Genomic DNA, 27,743 nt, shown 5'->3' with positions numbered 1-27,743 from the left:
TCAAGCTGTCCTAGTGATGGATCACCATTTCGCAAGCTGATTATTACACTGGAATTTCAGTGGATAAATCAGACCGAAGCAGAATTTTATTAATAGATTTATTGGTTGAAATTTCACAACATTTAGTTTTTTGGAAGTAATGGAAACAATGAGGCTCTTCCAGTGTACCCCTACATTTTAAATTGTAGGTTCTTACAAAGTTTCTGCAATAGATTTATTGTAACATGTTTTGATTGTACCAGATCAGGAAAATCCTGATTGAACATAGGCAGTTACAAATGTTTTTAAATATCTCACTTTGCTGTATCCAGATATTCTTTAAATTACCCCAAACCAGAAAGAGGACTAACATGGCTTTTGTTTCAGAGTGAATGACTAACAAAGCAAACAGCTGCTTGGGTTCCTTGTCACAGGCAAGACATGTGAGCAGCACTCCAATCTTAAGTTCCAAAACTAGGACATTTACGACACAGTGAGTGTCTTCTAGTCAGGCTGAGGAGCATGCCGCCCCTCACCCCGCCACATGGTGACCCCAGTCGGGCTTGAGGGCAGGAGTCCTGCCTGCAGTGGCTGGGGACACGCGCCCGCCAGGTGGGCACCAGCCAGGCCAGCCAGCAGCTCCAGTGCAGTCACGTTTGGTGACACACTCCAATTTGCATGTGGCTTTTTTTTAGTGTTTTTGTTTAAGGAAAATGTTACAAAAAAAAAAATTCAAATGAAAGGCCTGCAGTACTAGAACACAGATTGAAAGGCTGTGACTTACAAGGTTGCCCATGTTATACAACAGGTCTCAAACTGTTAAATGAACTGGTATGCTAAGATGAAGCTTGAATGGAGAGAGTGAAATAACAGTTTAAGATTCAGAGCATGTCTCAAGTTAGATCATAAATTAACAAACAGAGCTGTAATAGTTCTTTGGTTTTTAAAAAAAATGGTTCTTCCATCTTCTCAGGTTCGATTTGCTGCTCTGATAACTGTGTTAGCACTGGCTGAGAAACTGAGAGAGAATTACATCGTCTTGTTACCAGAGTCCATTCCGTTCTTAGCTGAATTGATGGAAGGTAATTCCCAGACTTCTAAGAAGTAATTAAACCTCTGTGGGAATGTGCCCAGTGGGAATGTGCGTTTGGAGAGACTGTGATGAGCTCTTGGCTCCAGCCCTTTGCCTGGAGGCTGAGCTCCTGTTTTGAGTGGGGTGGAGGGAACAGTTAGAAAGCAAATGCCTCCTCATCATTTGAGATTTGTTTACAGCATAATCCATACTGTCTTTACCTTTGTGTTTTTTTGCTGACAGTACAGACTATAATATTGTTTTGCTTTAACCTCATACATGACTATGAATGAATATTTTGGTCCACAGATGCAGGGTTATTATATCAAAACATCCAGTGCCACTAAGGATACAATGGAGTAGCACTGTTAATGCCCAGCACTTACTCTGTACTCTGTGTGGATGAGCTCATTAATCCTCACCAGGCACATGCCCGTATCCCTTTTTTTTTTTAATAAAGGAAAAAATTAGAGGCTTTAACAGGATTAAGTAATCTGATAACAAGTGTGACAGGTGGAACTGGGGTTGAAGTTCAGGTTTGTGCAGCTCTGCACACAGAGCAGAGTGAGCATGGTGCTACCATGCAGCCCAGGAAGTAGTACAGATACGAGCAGGGGTGGCGGAGGCAAGGACTGATGCTTTCACGTTGGGCGTTCACTGCACATCCCCAACCAGGTGCCTGCACCTTTGTTCCCCCCTGCCGCGGGAGGGGGCTGTGTGAATGACTAAACAGAGCAGCATTGCTAGGTGTCTGGAATGTTCATTTGTGCACCACTATTTGGGGTCTTTCTCCACTTCCCTAGTCTAAGACCAGACCGTAAGAAGGGGAGGCAGGCAGGAAGGAGAAAGGCAGGAGGGACTTCAGGATGGCTTCCGCCTCAGCACTGTGCTTCACTTCTCTCCTGACTTAGGGACTCGCAGCGAGAGCAGGATGTGCAGACCAGGCTGACGAGAACCAAGGCAGGAAGACTGACTTGATTTTTTTTTTTAGATGAATGTGAAGAGGTAGAGCACCAGTGCCAGAAGACCATCCAGCAGCTGGAAACCATCCTGGGAGAGCCTCTCCAGAGCTACTTCTGAAACTCTGGGTTTGGGTATTTCGTACTCTGTTCAGGGATCAGACTGCTCTTTCATATCTTTATTCTGGGTGTTCAGGACCATATTACTTTTGGTGCCTTAACCCTACTTGGACTTCGTTACAAAATTCCCTCCTGATCTATGCGACCACAGAAGCCTTTCCTGCCGGTTGTACAGAATCTACAAAGAGTAAATGATACGTGGTATTTTTATACAGACTGCTGTGTTTGTTTCAGCATTGATTATGTGTGTAGTGTGTGCTCAGTTGCTCAGTCTTTGGGACCCTTTGGACTGTAACTCGTCAGGCTTCTCTTTCCATGGGATTCTTCAGGTGAGAATACTGGAGTGGGTTGCCATTTTCTCCTGCACGGGATCTCCCCGAGCCTGGGGATCAAACCCAGGTCTCCTGCATCGCAGGTGGATTCTTTGACCGATAAACCATCGGGGAAGCCCCAGCACCGATTACAGTCTCTTGATGTTACTGCCACTACATACATGTTTAATGTTAGCATCCAAAGCTAACCTGCATTTGGACTATAAAACCTGAATGTTCGTGGTAAAGGATAGCTTTTGCATGGTATCCATGTCAGGGATTTCACTCAAAGTAGCTCTTTAAGAAAATGACAGTTACTCAGCACCCAACAAGAATGCTTTCAGCCCTGAAGCCACTGGATTTTTACTTTTTGTTCTGGGTGGATAACACTTCAGTCTTAATTTTTGTGTGTGCCCCACAGAGCAGGTAGTTCTGGAATGCATCTTCTACTCTGGACTGTCCTTTATCCTTCAGTCTCTTGGGGGTAGGGTGGAGTGGTAGAGGCAATAGACTGTTAACAGAACCACCACACCCAATGATCCTACAAATAGCCAGGGCCTTGAAACACTCAGTGGCAAGAAGGAGCCCCTCCAGTTAGATGTGCTCACATTTCCATTGGCAGTTAACCAAGCAAGAATTGAGGAATAAAGTAAATAAAAGAATTTTTTCAAAGCTTTAAAGTTCTCTCTATACCATGTCATGGTGAAGCTAGAAAGTGAACGCTCAAGCCGAATTAAATCTGCCTTTATTTTGTTTAGGACATTAATTGATGCCTTTTAAAAATTTAAGGCATCTAAGAACTGTTCCATAGCTCTGTTAAAGTCTGAAAGCCCTTGGTCTAATTTAATATAGAAATTTAGTGTGGAATTGTCGCAAGCAGAAGGCTGGTTTGCGCCTGGAGACAGAGCTTGCTAGGAGTGCATATTTCTCTTTAAGAAATGTCACAACAGGATTTATTAATAAATGGTACCAGCTTATTTTCTAAAAATGATCTTAAGATTTTATATTTACTCTATCAAAGAACTGTCTTAGTATTGTCCACATAAAAGGAAAACATACTGTGGTTAAGAATTAAAGAAAACAAGGTAAGGGGGCTTCTCTTTTTTTCTAAGTGGTCCACAGTTTCTGCCATCTGCCAGGCCCTCTGATGTTCTTTTCTGAAGGAAAAAAATAACCCTGGGGATTCTAGACCCTTCTTGCCTTGTACAGCTTTCCCAACATCCCCACCTCCACTATTTTTTTTTTTTTTTTTGAGTTTGGTGAGACTCCGCATAATAAATTAACATGAAAAGATGGAAAAGAATTAAGTGCTAAAAGTGTCCACACTGAGTACCTTTAGGAGTAAGATTGGTAATAGTATTTTCTGCAATATATGGATACAAATAATACCTAACCACAAACTGTTATGAAAATATCCCCAAATCCTGGCAGAATTCAGCCCAGCAATTTAACATGATAAAATGATGCGACTGATCTAGCTCTCTCCCTCCCCCACTCACAAACCTCTGAAATTCCCTGTAACAAGATCTGACCTGTGAGAATTCTACAAAGAACTTCTGCCAAACTTGCTTCAAAGAATAATAGACAAAAATTACAGAAATGCAACAGTTTGACTTGCTGATACAGGTTCTGATTTTAATCACTAAAAGCAGAACCATGTTTTGATCTCCGTCACTAATGATGATGGACCCGTCTTCAGACGGGCAGGGGCAGTGCTGGTCTGCACTGACCAGGGGCAGAATACCAGCGCCTCTCCACTCACTGGTCTCGGCTGCTGTAGTTTACTGATAGGGCCTGCTTTATAAACAGTCATTAAATCTAATCTTGACACTGCTTTGTTACCCACAGACATTTTACAGATTGAGACCGTCTCTTGTCTACCTTACACTCTCTGTAGAGTCTGTGCATAGGAGACCTCTGGCTCACTCGAAACTCCAATATTCTAAAATATGCATTTACTGGTACAGAAATCAGTGGCCTTAAGACTGACGTCGTTAATTTCAACACCATTTGGTTCAGTTTTGCTTTGCTTTTTGCCTTTATCATTGTGCTGCGTTTAGAGTTCAAAGTGTTAATCATTTGGTAATGCTTCCAACTAGCAGAGCTAGATATTTTATCATGCTAAAGAAAATCTCCAGACGTAAATCAACATCAAACCTCCCAATTATGGGATACAGTCAAACCCTGAGCCAGCACTGGAGGAAGCGTCACCTATAAATTTGTGCCCTTAGGAGACTTAATAGACTAATTCTTCTAAGTCCCTGGTGAGTCTAGAGCGTGAAGGAGCAACAGTGGCCCAGGGCTTGGCAGAGCAGGGAACGTACGCGCCCCACTGTGTATCCCTGGCTCCCACCACACGTGAGAAGATAAATGCTCAGTGCAGGCTGGCTTTCTCTGTTGCAGTGGGCACTTCCTAAATACTTGCTGAATGCAAAGTAGGTTTAAACGAGGCAGCAAGCTGCAGAGGAGAGAGCAGGAAAGCCTGTTAGAGTAATGGCCGTGACTACTGTCGCATCCGTCCTCTCACTCGGCTCGGCAAGGCGCGCGGCAGGGACTGAGCACACCCAGCGGGACTTGAGGACTTTAACAATGTAAATAAAGCATGTCATGATAGAGCCATTTTACCAAGGCCAGTGTTACCGAGGTCATGCTGTATTTCAGCATTTGCAGCCCTCGTGTCGGCTACCAGCTCCGCACTTCCAGTAAGTGGATGTCGCCGTCGATCTCCAGCGTGTCGACTTTACTCAGCTCCTTAAACCTGTGCTTGTACTCCAGGCTGTGGACACCGTTCACCGCGACTTTGAATTCTCTGGCGTCACAGTAAATTATCATCTGGAAGGAAAGCACACACGAGGGTTCCCCAGGCTCTAGAAGGTTTTGTGTCTTGCACACAGAGTGTTAAAAAGTACACCATTTAGTTCTTCTCCCAGCCTGCCAGCGCTGACACCCTGCCACGGTTTCTAAGCTCTGACGAACGCATATCTGGTGGCGGCACTTTCTGCCTTGTCCCACTCAGGGAAGTGGCTCTCACGTGCCTGGAACCTCACTGTGGCCTGAGGCCCGCTGGTCGCTCGGTCCCCCGCTCCTGCCCCGCATGCACCCGCTCCTGCCCCGGCTCTCAGTGAAGTGGGAAGTCGCCTTCCTCAAGACACATGGGAACTCAATTGAAGGAGAGCGAGCTGCTTCTTGCCCATGGGCTAGGAACCCAGGGGCTTCGGTCCTCACTTCTCTGCCTCAAACTTGGGTTTGGGGCAGCTCAGAAAATACGAAATCCCAGAGGGTTAGGGCAGCTGGAGGGGACTGCACAGCTGCCTGGTGACTCTGATTGCCACCCCCGCTCAGCACACTGTTTCTGTAACGCTGGTCAAAGCTCCTTGTTCTATGAACCTCTGCATTCTGGCAGAGATGCGGTTCAGAGTCATCACTGGTGTTAGCCCTTCCGAGTTAACAGAACAATCTCCCGTCCACCTCAACCTATTCCCTGCTACCATCCCCCATGCCAGTCCAGCCACTCACTCCACCCTGTCTCCACCCTCACTGAACAGCTCAGCGGGGCGAGTCCACGGCTCTCCCCTCGTGCCCTGCCTCCGCCCCAGAGGCAGACGGAGGCACAAAGTCTGGATCCTCAAAAGCAGCAAACTGAGTGTCTTTTTTCTTTTGATACAACTAGTAGAAATGACTGCTGGGGGAGATTAGGAAGGGGGAAATTCCACGGATAACAGCAGTAACTGACACAGATGAAGGCCGAAGGGTGATGTAGAGAACTGGGGGAGCTATCCGTGACTGGGGGTCCTGTGCCCACAATAGTTGAAACCCAAGTTTGAACCAGGCAGAAAGACTTCTCTGGTGAACATTTAACAATCTCCACAGAACAGAGGACACACCACCCCAACAAGCTCAGAAGGGAAAACAGGCTGGCGTTAGGCAGACACTGTGGAAACAGTTTCTACGGGACATCAGAGCAAGTGGAGAGCCAGCATGTTAACAATGGGAGATAAGTGGCCCACAGCCTGCTGGACACGTTACTGTGCCAACTGAATTTATAAAAAACGAGCTCACAAATGAAGTTAAAGAACCAAAAGACAGTTTTAAAATGAAAAAAATTAGCACCACAAAAAACCACAATGATCCAACATGACGTCAATTACCCTTCCTGAAGTAGAAAACCAGGAAAAGATTATTTAAGAGAATTTATTATTGTCCTCTTTCATATTAATGCAGTAGTCCCAAACTTGGGGCTCAAACGGGTCAAAAAAGAAGACACCAGTTCCCAGTCATCAAACACAATCCTCGACCTTCTTCCAAAGCATCCACCGCTCCTTTAGTGAACCCACGTCACCCACACACCCTGACACCTGCCAAGTCAGCAACCCTGGGGCCGCGCTTCCCACCTCCAGCGACTTGTCCATACGTCCGCAACATCCGAAAAATGCAGTGTACCCACATCCTTCTGAATCCCAAACCAGTATCCGTCACTTTCAGAAGCCTGTGCTTGGCTCATTTCTGTCTGTTACCCCACACACACCAGGGCATGCCTTAGACTGGAACTTACTAATAAAACTAGTGTCAAATTGCCACCTTTTATTCAGCCTGATGTTCATGCTTCCAGCAACTCTGAGGAGTCTGGCAAGCTCGAATTGTCCAGAGCACGTGACAATTTAAAATGCAGAGGCATGACCGAAATCAGTGACCCTCAGTGACCACATGAGGAGTCAGTCACGTGAGCTAGTGACCACATGGCATCCGACACATTGAGGAGACTGGGCTCAGCAGCCTGGAAGCACACCTGGGGAAAGGCTGTGCTGTGATACTCCGCCTTTGGGGGCTCAGGACTACATGCCTTCAAGTCCTGATGGTCTAAATGCATCTTTCTCTGAAGGTGCACAAGCAGGATCGCTTTAGAAAGTGCTGCCACCTCAGCTGCATGTCACCAAGACGACAGGGCAAGGAGTCTCGGCTCCCATGTCCTCGTGGTCACTTAGGATTCAACATGTTACTCAGCCCTGAGACCAGGTTCCTGTTAAAATTCCTATTAACTAATAGGGGCTACACAGAAACTGTCATCATGAAAACAAACATGAGATAATTCCAGTGTAAATGATGTGGCACTCGACTGGCTTGGCCGTTTATGCTGATTACCTACGTTACAAAATGGCATTCAAAATAACAGTCTCCAGCTAAACAAAACCACACACAAGCTCCACATATTAAGCTGTACTTGATTTAAATAGTGAAAGTCGCTCAGTCGTGTCCAACTTTTTTTGGCCCCATGGAGTATCAGTCCATGGAATTTTCCAGGTCAGAATACTGGAGTGGGTAGCCTGTCCCTTTTCCAGGGGATCTTTCCAACCCAGGGATTGAACCCAGGTCTCCCACATTGCAGAAGGATTCTTTACCAGCTCAGCCACCAGGGAATCCCAAGAAGACTAGAGTGGGTAGCCTATCCCTTCTCCAGTGCATCGTCCCAACCCAGGAATTGAACTAGGGTCTCCTGCATTGCAGGTGGAGTCTTACCAACTGAGCTATGAGGGAAGCCCAGGATGAACAATTTATCCTACCCCTACCCCCAGGATTATTTTTCCTGTACTGTTTTCAAAGAAGATAATCATCTCACCTCAAAGTACATCCCAGGACTAAAAGGGAAACAGGTAATATTTCTCTCTTCTTCTCCCCAGGCCTCCTGAAGAAAAGAATTTCTTACAAATGCTTTCACATTCAGGCGTGGGTTCAAGTGGAGAGCAATATCCTTGGATTTTCCTGATAGCAGATCAACAGTAAAGCTTTTGAGAGAATTAAAGAAAAAATTAATTAGCCAAGGAGAAGAGAGGGGTGCCGTTTTAACAATAAGGATTAAACTCAAAGACCCAGGAATGCCACCGAAGGTGGTATTTAAAATTGTGAGTCAGTATACCATTGGTATAAGTATGTTATTTGCAAAATGAAAATATGGAAAGCTTAAAAATCAGTGTTTATAGATCCTACTGGGAAGAAATTACTGGGTTAGAATAAGTGACCTGAAGGATCACATCTGTCACAGGAATAGGGTCCCTCCAAAGCAGAAGCTCTCTCAACATTTACAAGTTAGCCTGTTCTTCATAGGGTACTGTGCATGCTCAGTCGTGTCTGACTCTTTGCAAACCCTTGGACTGCAGCCCGCCAGGCTCCTCTGTCCATGGGATTCTGCAGGCAAGAATACTGGAGCAAGCTGCCATTTCCTTTTCCTGGGAATCTCCCCAACCCAGGGACTGAACCTGAGCCTTATGTCGCCTGCACTGGCAGGCAGGTTCCTTACCACTAGTGCCACCCGGGAAAATAGCTCTCACTTCAAACTTTCAGAACTCTGGACATCTCTGGAAAAGATTATCAAAGTAGGAATTTTGTAAGTCCATGACAAGAGGAGTCCTGACAAAACTGATCTGCTCTCGTAGGCTGCCCTGCAGTTCAAGGCGAGGGCGTGCCTTGTGGACAAAAAGCCACCCTCCTGTCTAGCCACAAAAAGCCTAGGGCTCTGCCACCAACTTTGTCCTTAGCAGTCTAACTGCCTCTGGCTTTAACTGTCTTATTTTTCAAATGAAGCTTATGATGCTAGCCCGACTTGCACCTCACGAGCCTGCTGTGACAGGGTGAGAGACACACAGCCGCAGCTGCACTTTTAAGGTCACTTAACGATACTGACCCTTTGGCGTTTGTATTTACTTCTCCTTTTATGACGACGGTCCGTCCAGGGCCCATGGAGGAGTTCAACCTTGCTACGAACGGCAGAGTCTGCAAAGAAACCCCAGTCAGTGCCAGGCAACCTCAGAGAGAGATCTTGTGGGAGAACTGCCTGAAGACACCGGGACATGTTTAAAGGCTGTGACCCTGTGACCCCCGTGAAGGGACAGATGAGTCTGCCTTGGTCCCACGGGGGTCCCCGGCCGTCAGCACTGTGCCGGCTCCCAGCAGACTCTCCGTGAGGCTATTTCAGACCATGACGTGAACGGATGTGGGGAGGGCCCTGAGCCTCCGACACGCCCTCTGAGAAGTCACCTCGGCTGGGGTCTGGCGCGTGCTCTGTGTCCAGCCTGGAGGGGAGGCGGCCGAGGCGGGGGCAGTTACGGAAACACACTCGGGCCTCAGGGACCTGCTCTCCGTCCATGACACACAATGCCAGCGCCAAGTGGCTGCTTCGAGCGTGGACTGAGGGTGGAGGTTATGCAACCAGCTAACTAAAACTTAACTCATTACACAGAATTAGGAAAATTTTGGCTCTTCACCTTTGACAAACAGTTGGTAGGTAGTATTTTGGCGCAAGTCAAAGTGTGATTGGCCGGCGAACCTTTGCTCTTGGTGTAGACAGTTCTGGGGACGATTTTAGAAATGTCTCCTCTATTACTAGGCTGTAGGGAAACAGTTCTGCAGTAAGGTATGGAATAAGTGAAACTGTCTTCCAAGGTTTAAACTTCATTTCCTGGACATTCTTATAAAAAGGTTCCACATGTTATATAGCAAAAATACTTACAAGCTGTGACCCGCCAGGCTTTTGTACCTATTGAAAAAGAAAGACAAAAGGAGAATGTGTGACAGGCAAGAAATAAACGGTATAACATGAGCAATCAGATGTTCGTGGCTGTACGACTCAGAGCCTGGGGCAGCAGGGCCTGCCCAGCCCTGGGCAGGGGACATGTGGGTGCCGGCGCCTTCTGAACACCTGCAGGGAGCTGCAGAGTGCCACGCAGGCTGCAGACAGTCTGCCTGTCCAGTTCATTGTCTGAATTCTGTAACCTCCACCATGAGCTAAGCATTTTCCAAAGGCCACACACAGGGTCAAACATGTTTTACTTCTTTCCAGGGTGCTCCCCAGATGCTGAGATTAGAGTCTGCTTATGAATGTGCTGAGATCAGTTAAGGCCTCACTTTTCTCCACTAATAACAGCTAAAAGGTCTGAACTGCACTTGTTTCCATGGGGAACAAGTGGAAACGTGGAAGTTGTTTACTGATGCATTGGTTGTGCTCACTAGGTAGAAACACCTCCTGCCAGCCCTACTCGGCAGTTAAGAGAGTTTTTTGTACATGAGATTGGTGGAGACTGGTCAGATCAGAGTCTAAACAGCAAAACTTAATGCAACCGGCACCCTGAAGTATATGCCTCAATTTTCAACTTCCAGCATATTATTAAAAATGTAAGTTTTCACATTAAAAACATGTTTTCATATTAAAAATGTAAGTGTTCATATTAAAAATGTAAGTTTTCATATTAAAAACATAACTTAAAAAAAACTCAGCCTGCCTGCCACCAAATTTACATGGCAACTAAAAAAGACATTTTTAAACATTTTTAGACATTTTTAAACTTTAAGAGATTTAATATTTACATTTTCTTTACTTATCCCTGTCGGTTCCAGAGTAGATCCTTGGGTACTTCCTAAATCCTGAAAAAAAGTTCAGATTAATGTTTAACATCCATCAGAATTGTAAATATAATCTTCTTGACATATCAAAAAAATCATAATGGTACTAAACATGGAAAATATGCAAATATCCAAAATATCTAAAAAGGCAGGAACATTAGCATCCTTCTCCTACTACCAAACTGACAAAAGTTACAGAGGTAGGAACAAGTGTGAAGACTCTGAGCGAATGAATCAGAGTCTTGAGACTGTAATTTGTTTTACTGTTTGTGGAGGGCAGGTTAGCAATTTCAACTGGACATCCCACTGCTGGGAAACAGTTTTAGAGAGAACTACTCCACGGTACTCCCACGTCAAGGAAATATACCCCCACTCCAGCTATAAAAGGTTGGTTGGTTGTTTCATGGTTATCACTTCGGGTTTTTTGTTAGAACCATGCTAGATTTGACATCTACAGGCAATAAAGCTCTAGTCAATGATTAGCATTCTACTAGTGTGAGTATTTCAGAGAAGGCAATGGCACCCCACTCCAGTACTCTTGCCTGGAAAATCCCGTGGACGGAGGAGCCTGGTAGGCTGTAGTCCATGGGGTCGCTAAGAGTTGGACACGACTGAGCGACTTCGCTTTCCCTTTTCACTTTCATGCACTGGAGAAGAAAATGGCAACCCACTCCAGTGTTCTTGCCTGGAGAATCCCAGGGACAAAGGAGCCTGGTGGGCTGCCGTCTATGGGGTCGCACAGAGTCAGACACGACTGAAGCGACTTAGCAGCAGCAGCAGCAGCAGTCCGAATATTTACTTCTAAGAAATTAACACACTAGTGAGGGATATATTTACACTGTTTTCATCTCAACAGATGATGTTAGTTAAAGATGTTTCCTACCATTTCATCAGAAAATGTCACCAAAGAAGACCCCCAGACCACCCTCCCCCCGCCTCCTATGGAAGGGCTCTCACCGAGCTGAAGCTGAAGCCCACAGAGTGAATGATGACTTTGCCGTAAATGCCCAGCGTGTCTATCCTCTCTGGGCTGATCCTGTGGGCATACAGCAGGGTATGCCTTCCATTGACAGCCACCTGGACAAACAGAAAACAACAGCCCCCTCCAATAAAGCAGTTAATAAATGAATTTTATTAATTTATCCAAGTTTAAATCTGCTGACTCAGATTTATTTTGAGACTTTTTCCCACAGGTCTCCCCATGACACGTCTGTCCAAACTGTGATGAAAGCAACCACAGCGGACGGCACTCTTAACTTCCTCTGAGTTCTTCATCTGACTGAGCACCAGGGACACTCTCTCCAGACGGATCACACATCGGTGAACACACGACCGCATCCCCGTGTGTAGCAGGCCTGTACATGAGACAACCTGGGTGCCCATGAGCCCTGGCAGAGACCTGCCCCACGACCTCATCACCCTGCTGTCCTGAGGACCAGACTCTGGAGACCACCCCGCATGAGGCAGGTGCTCCACACACATTTGGGTAATTTGCTGAATGAATGAACCCAGGCAAATGACCCAAGTTCTCTGAAATTCCTATCTGTGAGCAGGAAGCATGCGCCCTCCAGACGCCGTTGTTGGGAGATGACCCTGTCCCTTTCGTGAGACTCCAGCCCAGTGCCTGACCGAGAGGGCACCAGTGCTCCGGGCTCCTTCTTCCTCCCTCCCAGATGCCAGTACATGTGTATGGAGTGTCAGGAAGACACGCAGAACACAATATGGTCTCAGACCTCAGGGAGCTGCAAATCCCGATGCAAGGCAAAAGAAAGGCAGGAAAAAAAAACCAAAGCACAACAGTACAGACAGGTGTTAAAAAAAAAATTATACAGACACAAGGACTCCAACAGCCAGAAGAGGGAGGGATGGGGGGAGGGGGAGGTTTTGGGGAGGAGGGATGGTGGGAGCCGGCTCTGAAGGTCAGAGGGGTCTGCACCTCGGGTGGGACATTTCCCTTTGTGCCGTCAAGTGTCTGCTCTGGGAGGTTCCACAGGCTGGAGCAGCCTCGGGACCACATTCCACCTCTGCACACACTAGGGATAAAGTGCTCAGCAGTCCTGACGATACGTGGGCTTTCTAAGATCTCCTCTGGTTAGAATCTCTGGATCCTACGGGACGAGGCAGCACAGGACGGAACTGAACAACCCCCTGGCCCCGACTCCAACGCCAGGATCCCATGTGTCTGTCAGTTCAGACTCCCCCACACTCAGGGTTCTAGTGCCTGCAGTTAACTCTCCATCATCAGTGTAAGCCTGAGCCAGTTCAGAACGAACTCAGTCCTGCAAGGAGAACAATCCAGCAAAGATTCAGTCACACTGGACCTGCATGGTGACATGAGCAGGGACACAGGAGCCAGGCTGTTCCCACCTCAAGGGAAGGTACCCGCCATGCCCTACTTCTGAGGAGAGTTATAAAGCCAAACCCTTTCTCTGGAATTAGGAGATGTATGGGCGAGTTCACGTGTGTGAAGGGCTTCCCTCATGCTCACTGTCATGAGTGAGGAGTCAACCTCCACCCTCCAAAACCTGCCTGGAACTTCTCTTTCAGCACCATGATCACGATCTCGAATGACTTCTCTTTCTTGAAAGGCATGTCGTAGGTGATCTCCTCCCAGCCCCACTTCTCATTTCTCAGAGTGTTGCAGACAATGCAGTTGGCCCTTTTGAAGCGTGGATTGAAATGGAAGGCCACATCCGCTCGGGGTTTCACGCTGCTGCCACATTGCAGGTCCACCTGGAACCTGTGGAGGGAAGAGATGGGCCATGTGGGGACTCAGGAAGGTGGCCACGTGGAAACCCAGGCCTGCTGACCCCTGTCCACTCCTCTGCTCACGCACCCAGGGGGCCTGAACGGCCCAGAATAAGCACCTAATTTCCCAGCCACCCTGCAGGAGGGCTGGCCCAGGAGTCCCAAGCTCTGCCAACGGGGTGGAAGGGAAGAATTCACGGAAAACTACAGGAAACAGCCTCAACAGTCAGTTGACATCTGTCTCCTGTCCACCCCAAATCTTCCCCCCAAAAACCACATATGGACCCAGGCAGATACAGACACAACGTGAGGACCAGAGTCGCAGCTTCCAGGAACCGTGAGAAAGAAGACATCACCCTGGGACAGCGGGTGCGAGCAGGAAGGGGCTCCTGCCTCTGCCAGCTCGATGGCACGGCCTTCAGCTGTCGGGCTGTCCCCTTTAGACGTCACATTCGCCTCTTATTTAAACCACTGTTACTCGGGCGTCAGTCATACAGAGCCAAGTCCAACTCCAGCTGATACTGCTCATCCAGACTTTGTGCCCAAGGCAAGCATTAGATAAAACCAGCTGGACAGGTCTGAAGAGATGCTGTGCGAAAGTTACACTGTAACTAGGCCACGTCCTTGTCATCTGACCACAATTCCCTCCACTAGCTGTGTTTCTAATTCTGCACACTAAAGTCAGACTCACAGCAATAAAAATCCAAATCACCTGTATTTCAGTTTTTCATTCCAGTTTCCTCAGCACCTTGGCCAAGGCTGTTGTAAAAGCAAAATCAGCCTCAAGTACCCAGATGGTCTCTCCTACATTATTTGCTGTTGTCCCACAATCACAAAGACGCACTTTACTTGTGTTCTCATCTAACACAATGACTTTACCTGTCCGAGTCACTAGGAACATGCCCACGTAGTACAATCAACGTTCCCGGCTCCAACTGCTCAGAAATGGTCCCAACATAGGGGATTACCTAGGAAAAATAATTTTAACAAATGGTCACTTACAAAATCAAAGGACTACACTCTTAAAAGCTGCCCATGAATTTGCTCAGACCCTAGCATTTTTCCAAGTCCTCAACATTCAAACAGCTGAGCAGGAACAACATAGCTTAGAGACAGCAGGACACCCGCAAACCACTCTGGGTTCTTTAGAAATAGACACATTCTATTTCCAGTACTTTTTATCTGGCTGGAACGTGTGTTCGTGCTCAGAGTGTCCGCCTCTTTGTGGCCCCATGGACTGTAGCCCACCAGGCTTTGTGTCCATGGGTTTCTCCAGACAAGAATACTGGAGTGGGTTGCCATTTCCTCCTCCAGGGGATCTTCCCAACCCAGGCACTGAACCCACGTCTCTTGAGTCTCCTGCCTTGGCAGGCGGATTCTTTACCACTTGAGCCACCTGGGAATATCTGGCAAAGGGTTGTATGAAATGCCACACCTTGCCCCTCTGTTTTTCCTAAGGTTCCACGGATGATCCCAACATGATGTAGGCCAGGCCAGGCCCTACTCTAGTGCTGAAGAAGACAATGACAAGCACACACTGCCTGCAGACAGCACTCCACTAAGCCACTCCACCATACCTGGGACTGGGTGCCTTACCTTACCCACTGGGCTTCCATACTGCACCCCCCATGGGAACCAGAGACCTGCACGGTCTGAAGGATGCACTCAGGGTGCCTGTGGGTCTCTCAAGACATGGGATCTACAGACCTCGCCTGGTCCAGGGTGCAGGCCTGGGCCCTGACAGGGGTTCTCACACAGGATTCAGGTCTCCCACCTGCCCCTTCCTCACCTGGAACCCAGCATTTTTGTCTGGGGCCTGACACACGATCAGATCTTCTCACTCCCCTCCCCTGGGTGGCTCCACCATCCTCCCTGACCACTGGTTATGTGGCTGCATCTCCTGCACCCCAACCACATCCCATTTCCATCTGGAGCCTCTGACCGACCGAGACAAGCAGGCCAGACGCCAGCATACCAGCATACCGAGCTCACCTGGGTTATGACATCTACGCTAAAATTGATCAAGGTAGCTTTGATTGTCAAGAAGTAAGAAATGAAACAAAAGAGGCCATATAATCCCATCTCAAACACAATCTCCTGTGTGAAGCCTTTTCCGGACTCCCTGGGCCAACTGAGTCAGCCCCCTCTGAGGGTCATCATGGTACTCATTACTCTGTTCCTGTGCAAACATATGCCTAGATTTTGAGCTGCATGGGGCAGGACCCAGCCATCATCTTTACACCCCCAGGACAGAGGTCAGACGATGATCTACAATCACTTGGTGAATGAATGAGTTCTCACCATTCTGGAAACTGGGTTCTGACAGGCCTCACATAGAGGCATGGCAACTAAACAGCTGCTGAACAGAGTGTTGCTGCCTTAAGCAGTAGGACAAGAAATCACCAAAGCCAGTGACCATCTGGTGTCACAGCCATTGCTGGGGGCAGCGTGGGGGAGATGAATGGGGCATCAAACCAGAAAAGGAAAAATATAACAGATGTGTAGAGCATGGCCACAGCCACACATCAGACTGGATGGTTTCTGTGTATAGAGAACGTGGAAGTCTCTTGGCCACAGGCAAGAATAAACAGCAGCATCTTTCATGATGTATATCTCTTAATAAAATGAGAACCGTTTTTGTGACTTCAATTTTTTTTTATATTTTCAACTTATATTTGGGCTTCCCAGGTGGCTCAGTGGTAAAAGAATCCACCTGCCAATGCAGGAGACACAAGAGATGCAGGTATGATCCCTGGGTCCAGAAGATTCCCTGGAGTAGGAAATGGCAACCCACTCCAGTATTCTTGCCTGGAGAATACAGAGGAGCCTGGCAGGCTACAGCCCAAAAAGTCGGACATGACTAGCAACTGAGCACAACTTATATTTATGCAGAATATTTAATAACACAGAACTGTTAGTGAAATAATTATCAGTGAGAAAGCAGCCTACAAAACTCCATACAGTGTGGTCTCAACCAAGTTAATAATAAACATCAAAAAGGAAAGAGAAAACACTAAAGAAGTAAGCCAAAACTGTTACAACACTTTTCTTGAGGAATGAGATTTTAATTTTCTTCTTTATATATTTGTATATTTTCCAGATTTATATAATAAGCATTTATAATGTTTATTACCACAGATTTTTTTATTGTATCAGTCTGAGAAACAACTGTGCTATAAATTTGGGCCATTTGCTGTTTGTTTTCCATATTAATACTTTCTACTTAGGAATGCACCCTAATTTATATTAATACCACTGCTGCTGCTGCTCTGTCATGTCTGACTCCTTGTGACCCCATGGACTGTAGCCCGCCAGGCTCCACTCTGTCCATGGGATTTTCCAGGCAAGAATACTAGAGTGGGTTGCCATTTCCTCCTCCAAGGGATCTTCCCAACCCAGGAAATGAACCAGGGTCTCCTGCATTGCAGGCGGATTCTTTACCTGCTGAGCCATCAGCAATACTCAACTTTTTTGGACCATGTGAAGGAAACAAAAGCCCCTCAGCCCACTTACTCCCTCACAAATAGGCTCCTGTGGAAAGGGAGAAGGGTGCTGTTTTCAAGGCAATTCCAAGCTTTGAGGCTTTGATGTTTCACAAATAGTTTACATGAAACAATACAATACAGACCTGAACACACTGGAGACAGTATCATAAACTTAAGCCTTACTCAGGTTTGGCATTAACCTGCCTGAACATCCCAGCTGATTCATACTGCTTTGCCTTTTTTATGTCATTTATCAGATGTCTGCTCTACACCAGGGTTGGGTCAGGCAGCCTGCAGCTGGAAAGAAGTATGAGTTCCGTCCATCCAGGAGGAGCTGATGATACATCTGGGAAGAAGTCAGATACCCTCCAAAAGATGATTAGTGGAAACGTGACACTCTGTCTAGCTTTTCGAATTGGAACCTCCTTCCAGATGGGAAACCCTCTATCTTATGAACACGAGCCTCATCCAAGCTGTGATGAAGGCACACGATGCAGATCTGCCCGTCAGCACCCCCAGTTCAGACTCTAAGCTGGACGTCATGACAAGCCGCAGCCAGAATCCTGCCGTGCTCACTCGGGCCGAGGGGGCAGCAGCTCCACGTGGGCCAGAGGCAGCAGTGGCGCCGGCGCTGCCAGGGCGCAGAGGACCGCCGGTCGGCTGCGCAGACAGCCCTGAGCCCGGTTCGGGCTGCTGTCTGTGATGACATGGGTGACAAGCCTGGTTCTTTGGTCCAGCCTGCTGACATCACTTAATACATTCCTTTTCTGCTCAAATTAGCAGCTGGCTTCTGTTTTTGCAACTACCAGCCCTGGCCAAGTCAGCATCTTCCCAGAAATGGGGCAGGAAGGAAGTGTTGAATAAATGCTTCAGAAAAATATATAAAGAGCTGTAACTGAGGTGGCCACAGCTGATGAATGAGGTATGATGTGACCTGGGGAAAAAGTATGGTTAGGCAGAAAGGAGAAGGAAGCCAGTTCAGGTAGAAATGTCCAGCTACGAAGGCAGAGAGGCAGGGAAAGACAAAACTTATCCGGGAGACAGTAAACAGTAAGGGAGCAGTTAAAGACAGAGTTAGAGACAGACGTTAGAGTAACAAGACAAAAGTGGCATTGGGAACAACAATCCAGTGGGCAGGGGAATATCGGGGAGGCCGCCTGGCAGCAAGTAAGCCTGGCGTGGAGAGATAAGAGCCTGATCCACGCTAATGGCAGCAGATGCTGAGCGGGTGGGGGTGGGAGAAGATAAACACTGAGCTATATCAAAGAAAACTGTCTACGTGGGGCCCCCACCTAAAATGGTAAAACTGTGGAAGAAACAAATTTCAGAAGGAAGATGACGACTTTAGCTGTGAACACCCTTAGTGTGAAAGGTTGGCAAGACATCTAAGGGGAAATACACTGAAAGGAGTGGGAGACTCAGGACCAACATTAAGTGAATGGCCAAGACTCAGCACTCAGAGAAAAGATGATGACTTAATGAAATGAGAGATACTAGACAAACTGAGAGAGGAAGTCAGGAGCAAAGTCTCAATGGTGGTCAGTTACGGGCTGTGCGGTGTCAACACAGCAGACCTGGCTGCTGGCTTTGAAAGGCCTCCTTCCAAGAAACGTGAATTTAGGGAGAGCACCCACCACCCTAACTGATAAGGGGGGGTTACCCACCTCAACTGTTTGTGCAAACATGACTTATCCTGAACACCTGCTTTCCTGCTGGGAGTCTGGAGTTTTGGTACCTGCTAGGCAGATGCTACGGAGAAGGCAACGGCACCCCACTCCAGTACTCTTGCCTGGAAAATCCCATGGATGGAGGAGCCTGGTAGGCTGCAGTCCATGGGGTCGCTGAGAGTAGGAAACAACTGAGTGACTTCACTCAGTTCATGCATTGGAGAAGGAAATGGCAACCCACTCCGGTGTTCTTGCCTGGAGAATCCCAGGGACGGGGGAGCCTGGTGGGCTGCCGTCTATGGGGTTGCACAGAGTCAGACACGACTGACACGACTTAGCAGCAGCAGCAGCAGGCAGATGCTATCTACACAACATCTCCCAATAAAGACCCCGGGTGGTGAGTCTCTAATGAGCTTCCCTAGTAGAGAAAATGTCACACGGTCACAGCTAGCTGCTGGGAGATTTAAGTCCATCCCCTGTGACACCACTGGCAGGATACCCTTGAAATCCTGTTCCAATTCCCCCCGGACTTGGCCCCATGTGCCTCTTCCCTTTGTGGTTTTTGCTCTCCATCCTTTCACTGGGACACATCACAGCCACAGGCATGACTGAGCTGGTGAATCATTACAACTGAGGGTATATGGGAGACTTCAATGCAGGGAGTGAGAAAAGAAAGAAGAAAGAAGGATCTGACAGAGCAGGGCAGTCATGTCAAAGAAGTCAATTTCAAAAAGGGAATGTCTCTAACATGGAAAAATAAGGAAGGAAGACCTCACTCCTGCCTCCACCAAAAGATAATGAAACGGATATCATACTCTCTGACACAGTGATTCCACTTTTATAGATTTCTCTTGTAAAATACTAGCACATGTGCACAAAGATGCAGCTCTAAGGATGTACACTACAGCCCTGGATAATCATAAATAGATCTAGCCCTTTAACAGGGGGCTGGTTAAATAAGTCACAGTACATCCACACAGTGGGCAAATTACACAGCCACTAAAATAAGTGAGGAAACTCTATGCTGACACCTCCAAAATGTGTTAAATGGAATAAAGCACAGTATAGCACAGCTTATCCAATATGATACATGCATGTAAAGAAACAGTATACAAAAGGTGATACACACAACATATGTTCACTCTTGGATATTCACATATAGTCTCAGGAAGGATATACAAAAACCTGGTAGAAAAGTTACCTTTAGGGAGGGTAAATGAGCACCAAGGTAGAAGGAAAATTTATGTTTTAATGAAATCCTGAAATACTGCTTGAATTTTAAAAACGTTGTACATATCTTTTCTTTGTATTTTTAACATAATAATAAGGAAAAGTCATTTGAATTTGGGATAAATGAATTTAAAATTTTGACGACAGATTAACTTCAAACTGTTGGGGGCTTGGCAGCATGGAAGGACACTGAAAGAAATGGACATCCACAAAAGGGAAACTGGTTTGGAAAGAAGATGGGAGTTTTGTTTTGAACTCACAGTCCTGAAGGGCCGGCAGGGCATCTAAGTGAGCTGGAGGTCACAGAACGATATACAAACTGTACACATATTCAAAAGGTGATCAGTCAACACAGAAATAGATGAAGCACAGGCTGGAATCAGGATTTCAGGGAGTAATGTCAATAACCTCAGATGTGCAGATGACACCACCCTTATGGCAGAAAGTGAAGAGGAACTAAAGAGCCTCTTGATGAAAGTGAAAGAGGAGAGTGAAAAACTCAACATTCAAAAAACAAAGACCACGCATCCGGTCCCATCACTTTATGGCAAACAGAGGGGGAAACAACAGAAAAAGTGACAGACTTCCTTTTCTTGGGCTTCAAAATCACTGCAGATGGTGACTGCAGCCATGAAAGTAAAAGACACTTGCTCCTTGGAAGAAAGGCTATGACAAATTGAGACAGCATATTCAAAAGCAGAGACATTACTTTGCCAACAAAGGTCCGCCTAATCAAAGCTATGGTTTTAGTGGTCATGTATGGATGTGAGAGTTGGACCGTAAAGAAAGCTGAAGGCCAAAGAATTGATGCTTTTGAACTGTGGTGTTAGAGAAGACTCGAGAGTCCCTTGGACAGAAAGGAGATCAAACTGTGTGTCAGTTGCTTAGTCGCGTCTGACTCTTTGTGACCCCATGGACTGTAACCTGCCGGGCTCCCCTGTCCATGGAATTCTCTCGGCAAGAATACTGGAGTGGGTTGCCATTTCCTTCTCCAGAGGATCTTCCTGACCCAGGGATTGAACCCAGGTCCCCTGTATTGCAGGCAGACTCTTTACCATCTGAGCTATAGAGAAGTCCCTGAGATCAAACCAGTCCATCCTAAAGGAAATCAGTGCTGAGTATTCATTGGAAGGACTGATGCTGAAGCTGAAACTCCAATACTTTGGCCACCTGATACAAACAACTGACTGACTGGAAAAGACCGTGATGCTGGGAAAGACTGAAGGCAGAAGGGGACGACACAGGATGAGATGGTTGGATGGCATCACCGACTCGATGGACATGAGTTTGAGCAAGCTTAGGGAGTTAGTGATGGACAGGGAAGCCTGGTGTGTTGCAGTCCATGGGGTCACAAAGAGCTGCACACGACTGAATGAACTGAAAAGACAGCAAAGAAATAAAGAGAGACACTGAAGACGAGAGTGGTAAAAAGACAAGAAAGAAATGAAACTACAGGTAAAAACACAAGAGGGCAGGGAGGAATAAATTAGGAGCTTGGGATTAACATACACACACTACTACTTACAAAATGGATAATCAATAAGGACCTACTATATAGCACAGGGAACTCTACTCAGTACTCTGTGATTATCTACATGGGAAAAAAATCTGAAAAAGAATGGATATGTGTATATTTATAACTGAATCACTGTGCTATACACCTGAAACTAACACAACCCTGTAAATCACCAATATGCCAATATAAACTTGGAATTTCAAAAAAATTAGGATTCAGAAAAAAAAAATCAAAATGCAGAGTCATGGTGCAGAAATCAAGACAACAGAAATCGACTGTCTCAGGAAGGAAGTTAGCAAAAGAACAAGGGAACAAATAGGAAGGATCTTCAGAGATTAAAAAGATATTTTATCGTTTTGTGTTTTAAGGTTAAACTGCAAGGTAGAAAGGGAGGTCCTTAGAATACTAAGGAAAAAAGAATCAATGTGGAAGTAAGGTCCCTAAGGAAATTGGAATCATGAGCTTTTCAGGGTGGGATTAATATTAGCAAATGGCTTGTTAACTAAAAGCGAGAACCAAATGGATTAATTTCTAAATAACTTCTCAACTCACACCTGATCACATCCTAAGACCTCTATAAACAACAATAATAAAATATTTAAGCAGATTATTGAGTTGCCAAACAAGAGATTTCACTGAAGGAACTTCTGGTATGAAGATACTGTCTTCCAAATTACTCACTCAATTTGAGTGGAAAGAAAAGTGAGCCTGACTTTCTTAAGTCTTGGAATTCTATCAACTGAACTTGTCGATGAAATATACTAAATAGGAAAAAAATTATACAGGCCAGTTATACAACTGACTTAATCTTTTCCAAGAGTGAATATGAACAGAATTTGTCTACCACCATTTTTAAATATATTTTAAGTCATTTTTATTGAACTGATTTTAATTATACTGTTTTAGCTGGTGGCAGCTGCCCCAAACCAAGACAAAGCCCTTGTGAAGGCTATTCAACATCCCCAAAGCAATCCAGTTTGCGTCTGTATTTGGAATACATTGTTGAAATAGTTATACTTTTGAAATTATACAATCAAGCAAACCATGCAGACAAGTGTGGTGGCCAAAATGTTCATTTGGGTTTCTCCATAACATGACGGAAAAACCTGAATGAACTTTTGGGCCAAACCAATATATTATTCAAAAAAACATTATGTATTAAAAAATAATTTTGAAAGAAGCTTCAGTTTTATAATTGACACATTCTGTACTTCATGCTCTCAAAATAAGAAATGCCTTAAAACTAGCTCTATGTTTCTTTACTGATGTGAATGAACAGAATTCATATCAGTAGGAACTGAAATTTAACATATAAGAGACAATACACGTGGACCAAAATGTTAGAAATATAAAGAGATAAAAATAGAAAGACAGCAGTTCTGTGTTTTCACAAGCTGAATGAAGAGTATAGTAGAAACTCCATCAACACTTCCCAGTTGAGTGAACTGATCACTAAGGAAATACCCAGAATGCAGGAAGATATCTACTCTGGAAACATGCTGTCATGAACCATTCTCAGAACAGCACCAGGAGTCCTGAATGCAGCATCTGTTCCAAGTGCCCTGTCCTCAGGAAATGAAACGTCAGCTGATTTTTGTTTCAACTCTGCAGTTGAGGGTGCTAACCCCAGAAACCACAGCAAACATCGGTGCGCTAGTATCAAGACAGGCGAAGATCTCAGGTTATAAAATTGTTTTCTAAATAACACTCAAATAAAGTGTCTCTGTGATGCAGGGCAGAGCTGAACATTAACCTGACCATCCACCCCTCCTGGCTTGAGCAAGGGTTACATTTCGGTTCCCCTTGGCAGGGAGAGTATTTCTTTTTTTCTTTCAATCTTTGCAGAAAGTCAAGTCTACAACTTTGAGATGTTTTTAATTCTTGAGATGCACAAAATCTTTTAAAATGTCTAGCTGACATTTTAAACCTAGAAATTCAAGTGTTCAGCAAGTGTTCCTTTTTAAACCTACTAGAAGTGAAGGCTATTTCTTCCAAAACTGACTTTGCTTTATATGGTGGTTGTACCTCATTCTTACACAATGACAGTAAACATTAGGGGGAAAAAAAGAGCTAGAGCTACAAAGAAAATAACAAAAAACTGAACTCACTTACACTAATAAGACTGGCTGAAGGCTTTACTTGAAGGACTCTTACCAGGAATCTCCTACAGAGGGTTTACCAAAAAAAAACAAAAGCAAACCAAACAAGCAGCAACTCTGTCTTGGATCTAAATTCAAGATTCAGTTTCGGACATATAGAAACTAGACATTTCTAAAGATTCTCCTACCACAGGAACTTAAACCAGTTCATTACTGAAATTCTAGCAATTACATTCACGGGTTCCTGAACTGGCCTGAGGTTCACACAAGACTATTAGTTTTTCTCCTTCTCCACCTTACCACTGGCTTTGAACATTCCCCCTGTTCAAGTAACAAGCAGGATTTGAAAGGCAGAGGGAAAGCTGAGAAATGAACTTCTCACGAACAGGTCTAGTTAAAAAAGAAAATGAAAATGCGTACAGAAAGAAATCCATTCCCTCTGGAAATTACATCTTATGATGGTTTGAGTCTTCTTCCCACCAAGATCAGAGTGGCTTTCCCATTGCTCTTCCTCCATGTTCTTTATTCACAGCATGTCTCATCACCTCGTACAGCTGACCTTTGAACTACACAGTTTGAACTGCACAGGTCTGAATCCACTTACACTTGGATTTTTTTTTTTTTTTTCAGTAAATACGTACTATCTATTGGCGATTGGCTGAATTCCCAGATGCCGAATTGTGGGTACTGAGAGGAGAGCTGAATATTGAATTTAAGCATCTGTGGGGCTGCAAGGGCTGGAAATGGCTTTTAGTCAGCACCCACTGCAATTCCATCACATAGCAGCTGCTCCATTTATGTTTACTGAACTTTACTTCTGCCCCCACCCACCCCCTGCAATGAGTAATTATTTGTTGTTGTTCAGTCGCTAAGTCATGTCCTGATTCTTTACACTGCAGCATGCCAGGCTCCTCTGTCCTCCACTATCTCCCAGGTAATTATTGGGTTGGCCAAAAACTTCATTTGAGTTTTCCCGTAAGATGTTATTGAAAAACCTGAACTAACTTTCCAGCCAATCTGATATTACTCTTTGGACTTGCTCTCAACACTGTCACAGGCAAAAAGTGATTGTGGAGATCAGTTACCGGGTTATAGATGACATTCTGTAGATTGTTTAAGGACAACATCATTCTCTTCCACCTTATTGTTGACTGGGCTCTCTTCCGGGTATGGTCTAAGATTTTAAATACGTTTCACTTAAAGAATTCCCAGATTGAAGCCGAGGCACGTGCCCTATGTAAAATCAAAAGAGAGGGAAAGAAAAATAAGCATACACCATTTTCCTTCATATTATAACTATTTTTAAATATATAAATTATTTTACTGATATTTATCAAATAACAGGATGCTATTACAATCAAAGATCTGACTCCAACTCTTATCAAATGTACTCTACTAAATAATTTTGTATTATGAGGACAGGACATATTAAATTTAAAAAATATATCTGTAGAACATTTCTAACTTGGAAACTTTATTAAAAATACTTATTACTGGGAGTTCCCAGTGGCTAGTGGCTTTTACTGCTGTGGCCCAGGTTCAATCCCTGGTCAAGGAACTGGGATCCCACAAGCTGTATAGCACGGCCAAAAACAAAAACAAAAACAAAAACTTATTATTAAAATACTAAACCAAATGGTAGGAAATACCCCTATAAATCATCAGAGATATTCACTTAAACTTTCTCATCTGTACAATGAGAATAATAATAGTGTTCACCTCACAGGTTTATTCTACAGATTAAATGAATAAATAAAACAATGGAATAGCACATGCTTTAGAAGTTTTATATATTGTTATTAGTAGAAGGGAATGCTCTTCCTCCTCCAAATTAAACAAGTTGAAAGAAAAAAAAAATCCAATGCCTCAAATATTAACTTCCCTGTGGCTTAGAAAAAAAGTGGGGTGTGGAGGATCAGCAACAGTTTTCAAGATAAAAGGACCCATCAGTACCACATTTAACAGCTCCAGGGAAGACCTGAAGACAAAGGAGAACTAAAAGAGAAACAGAACTAAAGCTTCTGACATTTTACTTCCACTTATTCTATCATTATACCAAAGGGCAATACACACTGATCACATCTATCACTTTGAATCTATTAAGAAAAAAAACTGCATTTCCAACGCTGGATGTAACAAACTGAGTGGTTATGTTAAATTACAGCAAGAGGGATTTTGTAGGTGAAATTATAGTTACAAATCAGCTGATGTCAAGACAAGGAGATTGTCCTCCATTATCTAGTGCTGCTGCTGCTGCTAAGTCGCTTCAGTTGTGTCCGACTCTGTGCGACCCCATAGACAGCAGCCCATCAGGCTTCCCCTTCCCTGGGATTCTCCAGGCAAGAACACTGGAGTGGGTTGCCATTTCCTTCTCCAATGCATGAAAGTGAAAAGTGAAAGTGAAGTCACTCAGTCGTGCCCGACCCTCAGCGACCCCGTGGACTGCAGCCTACCAGGCTCCTCCATCCATGGGATTTTCCAGGCAAGAGTACTGGAGTGGGGTGCCATTGCCTTCTCCGATTATCTCGTGGGCCCCATGTAATTACATGAGCCCTTAATAAAGAAGGAAGCCAGAGAGATGTGGTTTCAAGAAGAAATCAGAGATGTGAAGCATGAGAATTCAACACATGATTGCTGGCATTTGAGAGGGAGTGTAGGTGGGCACACAAGGAAACTGTAAGAAAGAAACTACGAAAACAAACTCAAGTATCCTGGAAGTGGGCTATGCCCGAGAGAATAGAGCCCAAACTGCTAACACCGGCACTTATCTTTTGACACCGTAATCACCTAACTTAGCTAGTAACACTCATCCTGGTCCCCCTAATTTCTGATCAAAGATCTGTAAGAAATAAGTGGGTGTAATCAAAACATCAAGTTTTATGCCCTAAATATATACAATTTCTGTTTGTCACATATACCCCAATAAAGTTGGCAAAAAAAAAAAAAAACACAACTGTATCCTTCTTGGTTTATAAATGTGACCGCAATCTATTAACTTGCTACGTTAGTCAAAAATCTCAAAACTTTTTGTTTTGCACCATCAAACTCGGGAAGTATCAACAAGACCAAAAAAGAAAGGATACAGAGATTCCACGGCCACATTCAGAATTTACTTGTGTCCAGAGAGTGATCCAATTTAAGCCATAGGCCCGTGTGAAACCAATCATTCCCGGAAACATCCACAGGCACGAGTCCTGCTCTAATTAATTAACACTTGGTTCGCATCCCAAGAAGCCATCATGATGCTGAAGCAGTTAAAGGACTTGCGTTTCCCTAACGTTTAATCCTACAGTCAATGACTCTGCATCTCACAAAAAGAGTGTTCAGAGTCCGGGAGGACCAAGGAGGTCTGCCATTCAACTTGAAGAGCCCGTCATTTAATTTAAAACACTGGGAAGGAAACGACCGCGATCCCACCGAGTGAAGGCGGCGCTCAGCCCCAGGCGGGGAGGTCAATGGTGCGAAGGCAGCCCCGAAGGAGGGGGTGGTCAGCAGCGGGGCCAGCGCCGAGGGCCCGGGGGCCGCGACCCGGGACCGCGACTCATCCCTGGGGCGCCGCGCGCCGGGCAATGCCCGCCGCCCAGCCGGATCCTCCGCGGTGACAACACGCGAGACGGGGAGACGGGAGCCAGTCCCGCCGTCTGACTCTGACGCAGGGCCAAAAACGCCCGGCCCCCTGCTCGGCCGGCGCACCCATCGCGGCGACAGCCCCCCGACGACTCACCCCGGGACTGGCGTCGCAGGCGCTGAGCACTGGAAGCTGTCGGTCCGTAGCGGCGCGTGGTCCGCGTTCCCGGCCGGGCGCGCGCGGGCGGCGACCGGAAGCGAGAGGAGTCAGTCCGCCGCCACTTCCCGGTTCGAGCGCCCCGGGCGTCGCCGTCGGCGTTGCGTTTGTGTCCGGGTCGCGCTCCCGGCTCCGCTGGGCTGGGGGCCCGGCCTCAATGCTGCCCGCCACCGGGCTGGGCCTCCTGCACAGCCTGGGGACGCGGAGCGCGACCGGCTTGCTGCGGGACGGCAGAGAGGGAGGGGGCAGAGTGTGTTTACAAAATTCCTAGACTCTTTCCTGCAGTCGGGACTGAGGGGCCGGGAAGTGCGGCAGAGAGGAGGGACCACCTGCTCCCTCCGCCTGCGTGTGCGCGGCCTCCAGCACCGGTGTGGACGCCGCA

At 45.9% G+C, this 27,743-nt stretch overlaps 2 protein-coding genes across 4 annotated transcripts in view; one reads left to right on the top strand and one right to left on the bottom strand.

Moving 5' to 3' along the window:
* The window catches only part of HEATR1 (HEAT repeat containing 1), a 51,017-nt gene extending 48,671 nt beyond the window's left edge, over positions 1-2,346 (top strand). Inside the window, exons 44-45 of the mRNA XM_044942055.2 lie at positions 953-1,061; positions 2,043-2,346. Coding sequence (XP_044797990.2) covers positions 953-1,061; positions 2,043-2,131 — 198 coding nt within the window. The 3' untranslated portion in view covers positions 2,132-2,346. The remainder of the gene's footprint in view (positions 1-952; positions 1,062-2,042) is intronic.
* On the bottom strand, positions 85-27,743 carry LGALS8 (galectin 8). Of its 3 annotated transcripts, none has more exons than XM_006075503.4 (11): positions 27,302-27,743; positions 24,663-24,810; positions 14,460-14,548; positions 13,362-13,572; positions 11,790-11,909; positions 10,797-10,853; positions 9,943-9,969; positions 9,698-9,820; positions 9,118-9,206; positions 8,056-8,221; positions 85-5,273 (listed from the first exon to the last, which is right to left on the bottom strand). In XM_006075503.4, exons 2-11 carry the CDS (start codon positions 24,705-24,707, stop codon positions 5,124-5,126), a joined length of 1,077 nt encoding a protein of 358 aa, XP_006075565.3. In that variant the 5' UTR covers positions 24,708-24,810; positions 27,302-27,743; the 3' UTR covers positions 85-5,123. The 3 variants fall into 3 exon arrangements, with proteins under 3 accessions (XP_006075565.3, XP_044797991.1, XP_044797992.1); XM_044942056.2 differs by lacking the exon at positions 27,302-27,743 and adding an exon at positions 26,995-27,248; XM_044942057.2 differs by lacking the exon at positions 9,698-9,820 and having other exon boundaries at positions 27,302-27,730.

This window comes from Bubalus bubalis, chromosome 4 (assembly GCF_019923935.1).
Source record: "Bubalus bubalis isolate 160015118507 breed Murrah chromosome 4, NDDB_SH_1, whole genome shotgun sequence".
Taxonomy (NCBI): Eukaryota; Metazoa; Chordata; class Mammalia; order Artiodactyla; family Bovidae; genus Bubalus; species Bubalus bubalis.
Note: the sequence above shows the minus strand (reverse complement) of the source record. Positions and strands in the feature narration are given on the sequence as shown.